Below are 12,635 nucleotides of genomic sequence, written 5' to 3'. Positions count from 1 at the left end.
AAAGAGAGAAGTGGTCAAGAATTTAATTAACATCCAAAGAGTCTGAAGTAATCCACTATCACTAAATATCATCTGACACGGTAAATTCTCCAATAAGGTCTATTTTAAAATGTACTACAGAATTACTTTAATCTTGTATTTAAAAAAACAACAACAAAAACCCACAAAAAAACCAAAACAAGCTGGTAAGTAGTCTACTTCTGTAGGAAAAGATTTCTAATGCCAACTATAAATGTATTTAAAATTGTTTATACTTAGAAGGATCAGCAAAATTTGATCAGATCAGGAGATCAGAGCATTATTGGATAGTGGGAATTTAAAAGGAATGTGACTGATTAGCTGGCAACCTGATAAAAAAACACAGCAGGCTGCCCTAAAAGCAGGAAAAGAGAGTTTAGAAAGCAGTTTTCCTGGTTCGGTTTTCGTTGTGCACCTCACCTGCTCTGGAAGTAGTTTGCTAGCTCTGACGCTTCATGGTTCAGACTCCTCAGGTGCACGATTAAATTTCCAGAGTTGGTGAACATGGCGCCACATGTTTTGCACTCGTAAATCCGAGGCTTGCGGATAATGTGCCGGGAAACCCTCATGTGGTGTTTATATTCCCCGAAGGAAGTGAAAGTGGCACTACATATCTGGCACCGGAAACAGCGTTTACCTTCATGCTTTAGGCGATGCATCTTTAGCGAGTAAGCCCTGGTGAACTTTTTCCCACATCGGTCACACTGAAATGGTTTAATTCCTATAAAATAAAGCAAAACAAAATATTATCTAAAAACAAAATAAGTGGAAATGTCATAAACCTCACAGATTTCTGAACTGTTAATTCTGTAGCAAGAGATAATCTGAAAAGACAAAAATCATCAGCAAAAATGAGTTCCAAACTCAGTATCTCAGAAAAGGTACAGAACATCTAAGAAGTCCCTAGTGCTTGAAAAAAGAAAGCGAGAAAGAAAGGCACCATGGGGTGGGGGTAATCGAGGTAATATATACTCCAACAGATTTTTGAACGCTTCCCAATCTTGTATTTTATAGACTTCAAAACACAATTTAACCAGAGTATTTAAGCAGAGCCTAAATCTTCACATAACATTACTTCATTTCATTAAAGTAGTGAGGTTTATATTGAGAAGATGTGAAAATGATCAGTACCTACTCTTCATTTCCTATCTCAAGAGAAAAATGAGAAGAAAAAAGGTAAATTCTAACATCTCTGAACATAATTAGTGATTGTAACAGAACTACTACTTGATTGAGTTTTGGGGTATTTAATGTAACAGTGATGGAAAAAATATGTAGAAATTAATATATGAAATATAAAGTATATTAATGGTCCCTTCCAATTCATTATCACAGTTTTAGCAAATAAAATTTCAAAAACCTTCAAAACATCATCTGTTGATTCAACAAAGTCATAGGGAATTAGTGTTAGCACAGGGATTGTTAGACCTATCTAAGTGAGATAGTTATACAGCTGAGAATAGCAGTAAAGATTTCTTACTTTATCAGAGGTCAGTGTTCTACCCGCAAGAATTTTACTGCCTTTATGTGAACACTTAACTTAAATTTCAAATATGTTTTACACATCATTTATCCAAGACCTCTTTTACACTAAAAAAATACTACAAGGCTGACTAATCAGGGCACAGAGAAATTTAGGATTGTAGAATTAAAATTAAATTATTGTTATTAATTTTTAAAAACACTTTTTATTTGGAAATAATTACAAACTTAGAGAAGTTACAAGAAGAATAGTACAAAGAACACCAATATACACCCTGTTAACCCCATTTGCTTTACCGTATGTATTTGTGCTTTTCTCCCTCACATATACACACACATGCATCTGATACCTTTTTCATTTACATATTACACCCGACCCAAGTCTTAATGAGAATACTGATGCCTGTAAGCAAATACATTTCTGACACTGCACCAATTCAGCAATGGACCTATGTTTATCTGTTCTCACTAGACTTCCCAGAGATAAACTTTTTTCTAACTCAAAAGCATCTGTTTACTGTTTTTAACTGGAATTTCAAAATAAAATGTTTTGGAGTGCTCATTTATGCCACAATAGGGATGACGACATTACCTGAGTGGATGAGCATGTGCTGTTTCAGGTTCTGAATACGGGTGAATCGCACCCCGCATGTTGGACACTGAAAGGGTCTATCGGGACCATTTGGACTTGGTCGTTCTGTGCTGCTGGTGGAAGGAGCAATGTAGAGTTGGTAGGGATACTGAACATTTTCCAATCTAAAAAACAGACCAAAGAAGGCAACCAGGCTCTGATTTTTAAGTTCAATAAACATTTCTGCACAACTTTAAATGAACAACAACAATAACAAAACACTTTAAGACTTTTTGAAGCAGTTTAAAAGTTAAGATTACAAGGTTCATTTATAACAACAGGAGAAACAATGTTATTGTCCAGAATGTCAAGTATCTTAAGTTAAGCAAGGACGTATGACCAAGCACATATCATAAATGATTTTACTTTAGGTATCCTTCATCTCTCTAATACTTCCCTTCCTACTATTGCTTTAATTCAGGCCCTCATCAATATACGGCTGAATTAATAACTCCTTCTCTTTAGCCCCACACCCCTTTAATCCATCCTCACTGTTTCACAGTGATCTCTCTGATTAAATCAGTCCCCGGATAAAAATCCTGCGATGGTTCACTGTTACCTTCAGAGTGAAGGCAGACAAGACTCCGCATGATCTGGGTCTGTGTACTCTTCCAGCCTCATTTCTTGTCATACTCCCCAAACATGCCCATACCAAGCAGTTCCTCCTTAACAGTTCTCTCTCAGTGCTGTGCTTTCATATATTTAACTTCCTTTACGTGCCTACCGTTTCTGCCTAGATAACACGCCCAGACGTTTTATGAAATGTACCCAAGAAGTTGGGTACCCTCCTCCTCCCAAAAGCCTTGACTCATCAGTGGTTTAGGTAGGTACCCTCCTATGCAGAGCGACAGACCCCTCTGCAGATGACTCATGATTATCTGCTTACTTGTCTGTCTTTAACCTCTTCCCCCTCCCCCAGGAGGAAAATCTTCCTTGAGAACTGACACTTAGACAGTGATCTGAAGATTCAGGAAAGAGTGAGCAATGTGGAAATTAGGGGAGAAAGCATTTCAGGCAGAGTAAAGGCCCTAAAATGGCAGACAGGCCCCAAAGCCAGAACAAATATGGACTAGAAATATTCTAGGAACTGAAAGAAGGTCAGCGTGGCTGGATATGGTATGCAAGGAGGAGCATGGTCTGAAGGAAGTCCTATCAGGTAGGCCTTTAAAGGCATAGTGAGGAGTTTAGATTTTAAGTGTCAATCTACTGGAGCATTTTAAGAATCTGCTACTTAGAACAGCAACATAATCTGACTTAATTTAAAAAACAAAATCATTCTGGCTGCTACATGGAGAATGACTGGAGTAAGGGAGAATGAAATCAGGGGCCAGTCGAAGGTTACTGTAGTAAAGGCAAAAGATGGTGGTGACCTGGGCTGGGGTGGTAGTAGCAGAGCTGGAGGAGAAGTGGACTGAGAAGGAGAAGAAGTATATTTTGGATGCAGAGCTGACAGGACTTGCTTAAAGATTAAATATGGTAGTGGGAGGTGAGGGAAAGAAGGATCAAGTATAATTCCCAGAGACAATGCTTGGGAAACTGGGGGGATGATGGTGCTGTTTACCGAGATAGGAGGACTGGAGGAGCGGGTCTGAGGGGAGGGAAAGGCTAGAGTTCTATCTTGGCCATATATGAAGTCTTGGCCCTGCTACATCTATGTGAAAATTATCAAGCAGGAAGGGTCAATGTGAAGATAATGACTTGGGAACCATGAGTACATAGATAAGGGTTTGGTAAACTTTCTTGGTAGCAGGTCAGATGTAATTAGCTTTGCCTTTGCACACCACATGATCTGTTTCAACCCCTCAACTCTGCCATCCACAGACAATACGTAAACAAATGAGCATGTCTGTGTTCCAATAAAACTTGATTTACAAGTAAAGGTGGTGGCTGGGATTGGCCTGTGGTCCACAGCTTGCCAACCCCTAATACAGATACTATTTAAAGCAGCTGGGCTGGGAAGTCTTGGAAATGCCAAAAAAAAAAAAACCCTTGTACTATAAGTTGTCTAATTTATGTGGCTACCTGATGACTAAAAAATATACTAAAGGGAGGTCGCAATAAACTTTTATGTAATTCCCAGATAGAATGCTTGGATTTAGAGTTACAAGCACAGCCCTTACAAGAAAACTATGTACTATGTTATACTAACCGATCGTCATCGTCTGCGTGAGCACTGGTGCTAGAAGTGCTCTGAAGTGTAGGTAGCCCTTCAGTGACGCCTTCATCTACTGAACCTGTGAATAAAAAAGACAGCTGTCAATACTCTGGTGTAATAAATAAAGCCAAGATATAAATTGTAAGCTGTGTCTCCAAGCCTCTGAACAGATTATCTAATGTATATACCCTGAATTACTGGTCAGAAGTAGTAGTGTTCTATAACTTTTTTACTTTTGTTTAATTTTTACATTTTATTTTATTATTTGGCTGCATCAGTTCTTAGTTGCAGCACACGGGGTCTTCGTTGCGACGTGCGGGATCTTTTGTTGCGGTGCATGGGCTCAGTAGTTGTGGCACACGGGCTTAGCTGCCCCGCGGCAAGTGGGATCTGGATTGAACCCACATCCCCTGCATTGGAAGGGGGATTCTTAACCACTGGACCACCAGGTAAGTCCCTACTTTTATTTTAATTAAATGTTTATGTGATTTAAAAAAATCACATGCAAAACAACAGCCTTATATCACTACTGAAATTCTTTCAAGAGTATTTCTTTGATATAAATTTTAGAAAGAAGTAGAGCAACTGAAATGTAAACTAAACAAAAATTCACATAAAATTAAGTAATGTTGTAACAATCATTTAAGGAAGCATTGACAAGTTTTGTTTTTTAAAACTTATTTTATTGTGACATACAACTTACTTGTTGTACACACAACTTCTACACAGAATTAGAAAGACAGCTGTAAGGTGAACATCTGTGAAACCTCCTCACAAACCCCCTAAAACACTGGCAGCATCCTGAAAGTTCCCATTACCCTTCTCTGATCACAAACCCCTCCTTCCAGGAGGCAACCATCAGCATCCTCTTTCACAATAATCATTTCTTTCCTTTTCTTCTTATCCTGCTTCCTTTTATTTATTTTTTATTTTCATTTGTTTTTGGCTGCGCTACTCCACTTGCTGGATCTTCCCCCAACCAGGGATCGAACCCGCGCCCTCGGCAGTGAAAGCGCAGAGTCCTAACCACTGGACCGCCAGGAAATCCCCTCCCCCTTCCTTTTAAAATTTTACCTCAAATGCATGTTTCCATAAACTAGGGGTTGTTTTATGCTACAACACAGCTGAGCACCATCGAGGGTTGCTTTCACTCCAGTGGCAGAGTGGAGCAAGTGAGCTTGGGACAGAGGTCAAGTCTAAAATATTTACTATCACGCCCTCACCACGAAGAGTACGCAAGAGTACATACCATTTAATGGTGTCTGGTTTAAACCTTACATAAAATGAGTTACACTGTATGTATTCTTATGTCTTGCTTCTTTCCTTCAATATTGTGGACTTATCCATGTTGTTACATGTAAATGAAGTTAGGTATTATTCATCATCTATCCAATTCACTCTTGATGGACAGTTTCAGGCTACTATGAGCAACACTGCTGGGAATATATATATATATATTTTTTTTTCGTTCCCGACCAGGGATTGAGAACGCACGCCCCCTGCAGTGGAAGCGCAGAGCCCTAACCACTGGACCGCTAGGGAATTCCCTGCTGTGAATATATTCAAGTAACAATGCACATACACATGCTTTTTTTTTCTAGGGTCTCTATATCAGGAATGGACTTGCTCGGTCACAGAGTATGTATTTTTTTAACTTCATGTATTTATTGAACCCCTCTTCTGTGACATGCCTGTTCAAGTCTTGCTATTGAGTTGTCCTTTTTATCATAAGAGTTCTTTTCATGTTTGTAGATAAAAGATGTTACAAATATTTTCCCCTCTTACATGGCTTGTCTTTTTACATTTTCTTTTGATGACCGAAAAATTTATATTTTAATTGAATTGATCAGTCTTCTCCTTTATGGTTATGGCTTTCAGAGCTTGTTTTTAAAAATCCTTCCCTATCTCAAATTACCTTATGAAAGATCTAGGTTTTGCCCTTGGCACTTGGGTCTTTTCTTTAACACACCTGGAGTTGATTTTGTGACGGAACACAGTTACTGGAAAGTCTGTCTTTTCTTCTCTGATCTGCAGTGCTCTGAAAGCATGGGTCTGTTTCTGGGTTCTCTGCTAGTTCCCTCTGCTGGTCTGCACTTGCATGAAGGCCACACTTTAGTTACTGTAGCTCTGTAATAAATCTTGATTTGAGGTGGATCAAATCCTCTCACCTTGTTCATTTGCTCCCTGAACATCTTGGCTATTCCTGGCCCTTTGCCTTTTTTACATTTTAGAATCAACTTGTTGAATATAAACGATAATAATCATTCCATTTCCCCCTTACAATTACCTTGGAAATTACAGTCTTTTCCTATTCACTTTACTGGTTGCTTTGGAAATTAGACACATACTTAACCAAGTCTAAAAACTTTTCCTTCCTCATGGACAACAGAAGGATCTTAGAACATTTTAACTTCATTTCCCATACACACCCATTCTTCAATTTACAAATTATTGCCTGACGTTTTACTTCTTTGTTTTGATAAAGCCCCTACTCTTTAATATAAGCAATGTTTGTCCACATCTGTTCACATGTTTACCTTTCTCTGCTCTTCATTCTCTTGTGTATATTAAACCTTCCATCTGTGTTCACTTCACTTCTACCTGTAGTCTATCCTTAAACATTTCTTTAGTGATGATATACTGCTGAATTCTGTTTTTCTTTGAGAATGTCTTATCTTCATTCTTGAAAGATATTTTCACTGTGTGTAGACATCTGGATTGGTAGTTATTTCCTTCAGCATATGGAGGATATCATTTCACTGGTTTCTAACGTTATTTAAAAGTCAGATATTCTTCTGAAGGTAATCTGTCATTAATTTTTTTCCTGGAATTTTCTCTATAATGTGTCTAGGTTCATGTTTCTTTTCATCTTTTCCCAGTTTGGGATTTGCTGGCCTCTAATCTATGGACTGTTGTCTTTCTTAGATTCCGGAAAATTCTCGGCCATTCTCTCCTCTCCTTTTAGGACTTCCATCATACCTATGTTTGTACCATCCATAAACCTTACCCTCTTTTACACCTGTAGTCTCTACCACTGTCTCTGTGATGGTTAATTTATGTGTCAATGTACTGGGCTAAGGGGTGACCAGAGGGCTGGTAAAATATTATTTCTGGGTGTGTCTGTGAGGGTGTTTCCAGAGAGATTAGCATTTAAATTGGTAGACTGTGTAAGGAAGATCATCTTCACCAATTGCAGGTGGGTATCATCCAGTCTGGCGATGGCCTGAACAGAACGAAAAGGTGAAAGAAGGGCAAATTTGCGCTCTGCTTGAGCTGGGACATCCATCTTCTCCTGCTCTTCAACATCAGCACTTCTGGTTCCTGGGCCTTTGGACTTGGACTGGGATTTTGGACACTAACAGGCCGGCAGTTCCCAGGCCTTCAGATTTGGGCTGGAACTACACAACCGACTTTCCTGGCCTCCACTTGGCAGACAGCAGATTATGGAATTTCTAATCCTCCATAATCATGTGAGTGAATCCCTCCTAATAAACCTCCTTCTGCATATCTATATATATCCTACTGGTTCTGTTTCTCTGGAGAACCCTAATAGTTTCTCTCTCTGTGCAGCACTCAGGTGATGTCTTCTAATTTATCTTCTGATTCACCAATTCTCTCTTCTGCTGAAATCCAATCTGCTGCCAGGATGTTTGATATCCATGTTTCCTGCGTGCTCTGGTTGTTCTGACAGTGGTTACTGCCCATGAAAATTATTTGCAGGGGACTGATTTGCTGAGGGGGGGATGAATATACCCTCTTCCAGAAAAGCTTTCTGTTTGCCCCTGCTAGGTTCCTAGAGGGCAGGCCCTATCTAACCCAATTCACTGTTTGAGATTCATTGGCCTACCCATGCAAGGAGTAAGCAGGATGTAAATCTGCAAGAGGCTGGTCCGTGCCCACCACTTCTCAGGGATGTGTTTTTCCTTTTCATCTCTTAGTCAGCCCACTGCCAAGGCAGCTGTTTCTAGAGTCCCCTGGAGTCTGGAGGAAGGGGAGCAGGTTGAGTCCTAGTGCTTAATGCGTGGAGCAACTTCTTTAAGACTTCACAGCTTTCATATGCTCTGGGTCGACCTCTGTTTCCCTCACTCTTCGACTTGATGAACCAAAGCCCTCTTGAGTTTTGGCAAATGTCTTACGGAAAAACTGGTTTTAGTGCTCTGGTATGTACTTACCTCTCTGTGTCAGACCCCCCCCCCTAAAATTAACCTGGCAGTTCCCTAACCATCTTTTCAAATACTTTAAAACGTGACTTAAAATAAAAAGATCGGGCTTCCCTGGTGGCGCAGTGGTTGAGAATCTGCCTGCCAAAGCAGGGGACACGGGTTCGAGCCCTGGTGTGGGAAGATCCCACATGGCACGGAGCAACTGGGCCCGTGAGCCACAATTACTGAGCCTGCGCGTCTGGAGCCTGTGCTCCGCAACAAGAGAGGCCGCGATGGTGAGAGGCCCGCGCATCGCGATGAAGAGTGGTCCCCACTTGCCGCAACTAGAGAAAGCCCTCGCACAGAAACGAAGACCCAACACAGCCATAAAAATAAATAAATAAAAAAATAAAAAATAAAAAATAAAAAATAAAAAAATAAAAAGATCACGTTGTTTTCAGTGGGAGGGTAGATCTAACCAGCCTCGCCTGTTCTCATCAGGTACTAAACCTGGCCTATGTCTTTACGGCGTGCGAATAAGCTGTGCTGCCCCAAGTAAACAAACGAGCCTTTGCGGCTGTGCAGTCCTTATGGCCAGCACCCTTCTGGTTGCAGTTATTTTAATGAAAGCTAAAAGGTATAACTGTAACAGTTGTACAACACCATATACATGTGAACATTTAATAAATATCATCTGTTAACAGATACATAGGATGAAACTTCCTCCCAATGAAAATTTTGAATCCGATACTTCAGTTTCCCCCCTTGGAACACTTGAATTTGCTGACATTAGGAACCGAATACATTTTCCACTTAAGTAAAATTTTCCAAAAAACTAACCGAATCCCTTTTAAGGCATCCAAGCTTACTTTATTAAATAATTCGCACTAGAAAATTTGTGACAGAGTTGTATTTTGCCTTGACTTCTTAAATAAATAATACTAAATATAATTCTTTTCTTGTTTCTTGATGACTCACGGTAATCATCAAGAACACCAATTGTTATCCTGTGTTCTAATACACTGATAGAGGTTTTTGAAAGGAGACAAGACCCTATGCGTTTACATTCATCCCCAGCTGCACCTCTATTCCTCCTGTCCCCTCACCCCCATCTCGCCCTTACTGGTGTGTGTTTGGCATTTCTGTGCATGCCTTTTCTTTTTCTCATTCCCTTACTATCAAAAAACATTTATGCTTTTCCCCTATGCCTATTTATCCAACTTATTCCTGATCCTTCTCATTTGTTTTAAACCAGATGTGGGTTGGAGGACCAGATAATGTTGCATTTTGTTTAAGAAAGAGCTGTTCACTTGTCAATATCTTCCCACTGTCACTTTTTTCCTTAAAGAGGGAACTAAACACTAACATTTCAATCTGTCCTAGGATTAAAAACCGGAAAAATCCCGGTATTTAGATCTGGTCACCATGGACACACACAAAAATCTACTTTATAGTATTCTGCAGTTCTTCAGAACGCAGGCAACATTAAAGCTTATAGGTAAAGACTTGCAAAAAAGGCCTGGAGGTGCAATTAGGGCAGGCCAGGAAGATTGACCTAACTGAAATTTGACCATCAAGTAAACTGTAATACTTTTTAGGAGGGAGTAGGGTCATGGTGAGGTAGAAATGAAACCCACTATGCTTTGGACTGATTCTGGTGTTACCAGGAGTCTGCTTAAAAGGCTGGTCAAAAAGAACTAAAATGGAGTACAAGACATATCTAGCAGATGGTCCCTCTTAAATCTATTTCCATTCTAAAATATCTAAGCCTTGGCCTCTAGACCTCTAATTTGATGGACAGTAAGCATGGAAAGTAAAACAAAGGGTACTCTCTTCTAGTCCATGGCACATTAAATGTGCCAAAAGCTAAAAATAAAAACACCAAGCTAAATTAAGAGTTAAAACAGACTTTTAGAAATCTATCCATACCGTGGACATTATAACACATAGTGTTATATCACTTATGTAACCATCAGCACAAATAAATCTTGTAAACATTTTCCTGAGATGGTGGTTTCTGCCCATGACAGCACAAGTAACCATATTAATTGGAATTTTAATTGAACTGATTTAATAGCAGGCTATACCAGCAATTTTACTTTGCTGAGGTGATAGTGATGTTTCTTAAATTATTAAAATGAAGTTTCCTTTCTAAACTATAGGGATTCTGGGACTTCCCTGGTGGTCCAGTGGGTAAGACTCTGCACTCCCAATGCAGGGGGCCCGGGTTCGATCCCTGGTCAGGGAACTGGATCCTGCATGCCGCAACTAAAAGAGCCCGCATGCTGCAACTAAAGACCCTGCGTGCTGCAACTAAGATCCAGCACAGCCAAATAAATAAATAAATAAATATTAAATAAATAAATAAACTATAGAGATTCTGCTCTCAGTGGTAATGAGGACTAAGAATTCTGAATAGAACCCTCTCTCTTATAAAACAGTCAAGCTGATTTATAGAGACAATCAGCTTTATATGTTAAGGGCTATTTTATCAAGAGAGAATCTACTCTCTTCCATCATTAAGAAGTGCTGTATGATAGCTTCTGTTCCATCAAACTGATTTCTGTTTTCGCTAACCATTGTTTAAGTACTTAAGACACTTACAAAAACCCTTCTGGTGGTGAAAAATAATTACAGTGGTCCAGCAACTACTGCTTTTACCATGTTCCAGCCACAGTTCTACATGTTTTAAATACCTCATTTCATACTTGAGAAAGAGGAACTGGCCTGACACTGACACTTAGGAGTGGGCCTGGTATTCACAGCTAGGCCTGGTGTTTTCTGTTGGACATAAAACAATCTTGCAGAACACCAACGTCAGACCCGATCACACTGGTCTCAAACACATAATTTTTTTTTAAGAACAGACAAAAACAAGGTCACTGTGCAATCACAAAAATACCAAACCTCCCCCCACCCCTTTCTAGCTAATGGAAGTTCCTGCTGCTTTAGGTTTACTTTGGTCTGCATTCCTAGATATTTGTTAAGATTCTCAGTCACAGAGTTGTTTATGCTTTCCGACATCACCAGTCCCCAAGCAAACCCCACTTACTTGAATTGGATTGAACAAACAATCCTTTGTTCTTGCAGCTGTCCTGAAATCACGTAACACAAGCCCAAATCCTCTAATAAGTCCTTTCTAACACCCTCTTACTGAGAAGCCCTAAAGACCCCATGGTGTGTGATCTCCCACACTTCAAATGGGTACTGAACTCAACTTGTTTAATTCTAGGTATGCTCCTGGTGGTCTCTGGCAACAGGGCATTGGCAGAAATGAAGGGCTCATCGAGATTTGGCTGAAGGTCTTACTGCCTTGCACTGGGAACCTCGACAAGAGTGCATATCTAAAAGTCCTTCTGAGGTGCAACCTGCCTTTGGCTGGGAGGTAAGTTCATGCTGAACTGAGCTCAACTATTTCACTGAAGCCTTTCAGTGTTGGGCTTATTTTGCTTTCCTAGAAAAAGGTCTTTGGGGAATATTTTGTTTATCCAGTTGGACTTGTCATTGTTCCCTGACGAAACTGTTTTCTGGCCTTCTAACACCTGCTCCTATGATCTATCTATCTAGTGTTAACTCTTGTCTACAAGAGAGATACACTGTAATGAGAGGATGGACAGAGACCCGATTAGTCCATCTGAACTGGCCCTGGAGGCTGAGTTCAGAAGATCTCCGACTGGCAAAAACATTTCAAAACTTTACAAGGTATGACATATATGAGCCTTGAAAATATAATGGAAAGTGACAGAAGTCAGTCAGAAAAGACTGCATATTGCATACTCTGATTTATATGAAATATCCAGAACAGGCAAATCTATACAGACAGTGTATTAGTAGTTGCCTAGGGATAGGGGTAGGACTAGAAGAGAGGCATTGTTAAGGGGTACACGGTTTCTTTTTGGGGGGATAATTACACAACTCTGTGAATATACTAAAAACCACTATAGTATACACTTTAAATGGGTGGATTTTACGATATGTAAGTTGTCTTTCAATAAAGATGTTTAAAAAAACCTTATTAGGACTTGACTTCAATTTTGTCTTTGTGTGAACTGCTTTGCTTAGTTTCAAATGCCCAGAACCAGGAGGTTTCGTCTGGTCCCTGGCCTCTGCAACTGGAAATAAAAAGTTACACAAGCATTATTCTTATGGACCGCTGCAGTTCTCATGAGTCACCTCAATCTGAAACTGCATCTCTTCCAGGCCAAAC

The 12,635-nt window shown here is 39.8% G+C and overlaps 1 protein-coding gene and 1 non-coding gene across 6 annotated transcripts in view; one reads left to right on the top strand and one right to left on the bottom strand.

Annotated features, from left to right (window-relative positions):
- The window catches only part of ZBTB44 (zinc finger and BTB domain containing 44), a 71,156-nt gene that overhangs the window by 8,666 nt on the left and 49,855 nt on the right, over positions 1 to 12,635 (bottom strand). For 2 of the 5 annotated variants that reach the window (XM_059930029.1, XM_059930025.1), the window contains 3 exons: positions 4,281 to 4,365; positions 2,093 to 2,256; positions 439 to 739 (listed from right to left, as the gene is read on the bottom strand). In XM_059930029.1, the coding sequence (XP_059786012.1) occupies positions 439 to 739; positions 2,093 to 2,108 (317 nt within the window). In that variant the 5' untranslated portion in view covers positions 2,109 to 2,256; positions 4,281 to 4,365. The remainder of the gene's footprint in view (positions 1 to 438; positions 740 to 2,092; positions 2,257 to 4,280; positions 4,366 to 12,635) is intronic. The other 3 variants (XM_059930026.1, XM_059930027.1, XM_059930028.1) reach the window with 3 other exon arrangements.
- On the top strand, positions 10,604 to 10,676 carry TRNAG-CCC (transfer RNA glycine (anticodon CCC)). Its single transcript has one exon. It is a non-coding gene; the product is annotated as a tRNA-Gly (tRNA).

The sequence above is a fragment of the Balaenoptera ricei genome, chromosome 8, assembly GCF_028023285.1.
Source record: "Balaenoptera ricei isolate mBalRic1 chromosome 8, mBalRic1.hap2, whole genome shotgun sequence".
NCBI lineage: Eukaryota > Metazoa > Chordata > Mammalia > Artiodactyla > Balaenopteridae > Balaenoptera > Balaenoptera ricei.
This window is presented reverse-complemented; position numbering and strand designations above follow the sequence as displayed.